Source organism: Piliocolobus tephrosceles, chromosome 2 (assembly GCF_002776525.5).
Source record: "Piliocolobus tephrosceles isolate RC106 chromosome 2, ASM277652v3, whole genome shotgun sequence".
Taxonomy (NCBI): Eukaryota; Metazoa; Chordata; class Mammalia; order Primates; family Cercopithecidae; genus Piliocolobus; species Piliocolobus tephrosceles.
Genome location: NC_045435.1, coordinates 21,502,889 through 21,507,843, shown reverse-complemented (window position 1 = coordinate 21,507,843; position 4,955 = coordinate 21,502,889). Strand labels below are relative to the sequence as shown.

The 4,955-nt window shown below is 38.8% G+C and overlaps 1 protein-coding gene across 1 annotated transcript; it reads right to left on the bottom strand.

Annotated features, from left to right (window-relative positions):
• Nucleotides 1-296: 296 nt before the first annotated feature.
• Nucleotides 297-784, bottom strand: LOC113225286 (40S ribosomal protein S27-like). Its single transcript, XM_026457015.1, has one exon. It carries the CDS (start codon nt 718-720, stop codon nt 466-468), a length of 255 nt encoding a protein of 84 aa, XP_026312800.1. The 5' UTR covers nt 721-784; the 3' UTR covers nt 297-465.
• Between the last annotated feature and the right edge of the window lie 4,171 nt (nt 785-4,955).

Sequence of the window (4,955 nt, the reverse complement as noted above, 5' to 3'; positions counted from 1 at the left end):
CAGCTGGTTGTTCTCTTTTCATTGCTCCCATAACACTATCTGTCCTTCTATTTTTGTATTTAGTGAATAGTTTTAACACTGCTTATAAATGTTTTCTTTTAGATTATGAACTCCTTGAGAGATCTTGTATTTTCCTCCTCCCTCCCTCCCTCCTCTTTCTTTCTTTCTTTCTTTCTTTCTTTCTTTCTTTCTTTCTTTCTTTCTTTCTTTCTTTCTTTCTTTCTTTCTTTCTTTTCTTTTCTTTCTTTCTTTTTTTCCCTTCCTTCCTTCCTTCCTTCCTTCCTTTCTTTCTTTCATCCATAATCAAAACTTTATTGAAAAACGGACACCAAAATAGGAGATTCCTGTTGTATACCTTACAAAACCAAATGTAATTACATTATCTTGGTAGATTAATTAGAATTATGGAATTTATGATAAGGCTTTCTGTGAGATAACACAAAATTCAGGAAGCTGTTTGAATCATTAGTGTTGCTTTCTTCTAAATGAACACCCTTCTGTAAGTCTGGCCTTTCCTCCTGTGGGCTGGCACAACACTGTTGAACAACCTACACAAAGAACCACTGTCTGAGCATGGCTGAAAGCCGTGGTGATCTTGTAGCAACCTGGGCATTTTACATCCATAAAGTAAGAATTTGGACTTTGTACCAGGCGTTTCTTTTTATATTTTTTCTTTTCCTCTTCCAAGGACGGATGTAGTAAATCTCTAGCCAAAGGCATGTTGATCCTCTCACAAGCCCAACCCTCACAGACTTCTCAGAACACACTGCTGGCAAGCTGCACGCGATCTTCTTTCTTTCTTTCTTTCTTTTTCTTTCTTTCTCTTTCTTTCTTTCCTTCCTTCCTTCCTTCTTTCTTTTTCGTCTTTTTTTTTCCCCTCCCCTCCCCTTCCCTCCTTCCTTCCTTTTCTGTCTCATTCTGTCACCCAGGCTGTATTGCAGTGGCACAATCTCACTACAACCTCTGCCTCCTGAGTTCAAGTGATTCTCATGCCTCAGACCTCGAGTAGCTGGGATTACAGGCACATGCTACCATGCCCAGCTAATTTCTGTATTTTTAGTAGAGCTGAGATTTTGCTATGTTGGCCATGCTGGTCACGAACTCCTGGCCTCAGGGAGCTTACCTCAGCCTCCCAAAGTGCTGGGATTATAAGCATGAGCCACCAACCCAGCCAGATCTTGTTTATCTTTGGAATATCAGTGTCAAACCATTTCTGACCTACTTAGACAATGCTGAATTTAAAACAAAATTGGGGATACTTTATCAACCTTCCTTAAAACGTATAAACTCAGTCCAACTTGGGCTTTTGTCCCTTTCCCTATGATAAAATTATGTTTGCCAGTGACTTCCATGGCCTTCAGTGGCCGATACTGTACCTGTCGTCAGCGTTGGGCGTGATTAGCTTTGCTTTCCTTCTGGGACAACATAATTCTTTGTTTTCCTCCCTTCCTCAACCACTGGAGTGCCTCAGGGCTCAGGTCTAGGATCCGTTCTTCATCAACACTGTCCACCTGATCTTATTTATTGTCTTTGAATGTGGCATCCACATTTATTTTGAAACCCCAAGAGCTCCCCACGAAACGGCTGTATCATCCTGCCAGTAGCTTTCACTTGCTCACATACCTGGGATCTCAATTGTATCTGGCCAACATCAAATCCTGATCTTTCTCCCTCAAGCCAGTTTCTCTGCAAATCTTTTCCTTCTTTGTAAATGGCAATTCCACCCTTCCAAGGACTCAGGACCCCAAATTTGGAATGTCCTTCACTCCTTTTTCTGCTGCCCCACATAACGAATTTACTAGAACAATCCTATTGTCTCCTCCTTCAATATATATTCAGAAACTGACCACTTGCCCCCACTGCTATTACTATTGTCCAAGCCAATGTAATCTCTCATTTGGACTAAAATTTGAAGCCTGAGCATCTAATGACCAAGTTCATGTTCCTTTCACCTTTTCTAGGTGGTTTTCAAACCTGGCTGTACATTAGAATCTCCTGGGAAACTTGAAAAACAGCTAACGTCCAGGCATCAAATCACCTCACAAACCCTGATGTAATATGTCCGGTGTGGAGCCTAGGCAGGGGTATTTTTCTTATTTTGATAATCTGTAGGTTGTTCAAAGGTATAGTTGGGGTTGTGAACCACTGCTATATCATGTTGAAGGCGGGTGCGGGCGTTGAAGTATATCATAATGTAATGCTTTAAAAGTGTGGTCTGTGAACCCCAAATATCTGAGACAGGTCTTAGTCAATTTAGGGAGTTTATTTTGCCAAAGTTAAGTATGTGCACCCATGACACAGCCTCAGGAGGTCCTGACGACATGTGCCCAAAGTCGTAGGGGCACAGCTTGGTTTTATACATTTTAGGGAGATACGAGACATCAATCAATATATGCAAAATGTACATTGGTTCCATCCAGAGGGCTTCCAGGTCATAGGTTGGTAAGAGACACACGGTTGCATTCTTTTGAGTTTCTGATGAGCCTTTCCAAAGGCAGCAGTCAGACATGCATTTATCTCGGTGAGCACAGGGATGACTTTGAATTCTGTCTGTCCTTTGTCCAGTGTAGCTTTTTAAATTTAGTATCTGTCTTTTTTTTTTTTTTTCTGAGACAGAGTCTTACTCTTGTCACCCAGGCTGGAGTGCAATGGCACGATCTCAGCTCACTGCAACCTCCGCCTCCCGGGTTCAAGTGATTCTCCTGCCTTAGCCTCCTGAGTAGCTAGAATTATAGGTGCCTGCCACCACGCCTGGCTAATTTTCTGTATTTTTAGTAAAGACAGGTTTCACTATGTTGCCCAGGCTGGTCTCGACCTCCTGACCTCATGATCCACCCGCCTTGGCCTCCCAAAGTTCTGGGATTACAGGTGTGAACCACTGCGCTTGGCCGCTAGCTTTTTAAAGAATAAAATGGGAGGCAGGTTTGCCCTAAGCAGTTCTCAGCTTGACTTTTCCCTTTGGCGTAGTAATTTGGGGGTCCCAAGATTGATTTCCTTTCACAGGTCCAAGATCAACAGCATCAGTCTTCTCTGAGGACTTGTTACAAATACAAAAACGCTGAATTAGAGACTCAAGGCTTAGGGTTTAACAATCTACATTTTGACAAGCCATCTAATGTATAGCAAAGTTTGAGAACCCTTAACCTAGAGATTAAGGGCCTTGACTTTGGGTTGAAAAAGATCTAGGTTTTAAATGGACTTTCAACACTAAATCAAGTAATTCAACACCTCTAAGCCTCAATTTACCTAGATGTGAACAAAGGTAATGTTATTTACTGCTCTGAAAAATAATGAGATAGTTAATGTAAATCACTTGGCCTATACCAATTGTTCAACACATACTGAATTGTTCAACACATACTAAAGGGTATTTTGGAAAGAGTAATGAGTCAGAAACTGAGTCTATAAATAAGCCTATTTTTGAAGATATGGGGAAGACAGTTATGGGAATATGAAGTAGGTAACCTGAGAATTGTATGAGTACAATGAGTTGAGTGCTTTAGAAGACACTCAACAGCTAATATTGAAAAATGGGCAAAAATGTCCAGCCCACGGAATACTTAAAGAGTTGCTTTCCTCAACAGAATTGGAACTACCTCAGGTACACTGTTGAACATACAATAGTTATATAAGTAATAGTTTTACTAACATTTCCTACTGTTTCATTTTGTTAAAGATATTGCTGACTTGCTTTTAGCATCATCTGTTTAAATACTCTTTGGATGTTTAGATAAGAGGTTTGGTCATGCAAAGTACTGATGGCAAATGGGTTAGATTTGAACTTTCGGGTTAAGTAAACTTCCTTTCTGAGCCAGGGCTGACTCCCTCCCATTCTCCCTTAGAGATCCGGAGTCTAAAAGCATTTGTATGTGGCCAACAGGAGGAAGGCATGTGTTGAGAGAATGAAAGGATTCCTGAGATTTTAAATTAGATTCACCTGTTTATTCTGGAATTTTTCTTTTGTGGTTTAGTGACAAAGGACTTTGTATGTGTATGTATTTATGTGCACATGTGTGCATCTTTAAGATAGCCTTACAAGGTTACCAAATATTATTATCTGTTTTAAATTACTTAGAATGACTGCATGTTATATCTATCTATCTATCTATCTATCTATCTATCTATCTATCTATCTATCAATCATCTGTCTATCTATCTCAATCATCTGTCTGTCTGTCTGTCTATCTATCTGGGTGTGTGTGTGTACATCATAAAATAGTAATGCCAGTAAATGGTCTTATAGTCTTTTAGGATGTTTGCAATTGGATTTACTATTACCACTGAAATTGTCTTAAATTTGAGGAATGTGAGGTGTTGTACAAGAGAATTGAACTCAGGCTTGATTCCTTTGCTTCAGAAGATGCTTAAGTAGGTTAGATAAAATCCTGGAGGTGCTTGAAAAGTTTTGAAAAACAATCAGAATTTAAACTTGGAGACAGGTAGATAGAAAGATAAATGATTGGGCAAGATGGAAGTATTGATTTGAGAACATTTGCTGGAAAATGTGAGTGCAGGGGATATTGCATAATACACTGGCACATACACATGAAGAGAGTCCTCAAAACCATGTCACAGTGTTGGAGAGAAAATGCCAAGAATACCTTTCCCATTAATCTAAAAGTTCAGTTTTTGGTTTAATATTTCTCATGAATTTAGGATAAAAATAATTGACCTTACTAATTGGTTTATGTTTAAATATGACTTTAACAGGTATTCTATCAGGATGTAAAATTTTTATTCATGGAGTTTAGAATATGATCATGTCACTTATGTGAAAAAAATAACAGTGAATCAAAAGATATACTATAGTATAGCAAATTTTGAATTGTGATTCTGGCATTCATTTCATAAAAATTTATTTTATTGAAATGAAAAAAATAACATAAGTAGATATACATTTCGATCATCAAAAAGGGAGAGAATCTCAGTTTATGCATTTAAGCAGTTTTCAGTAA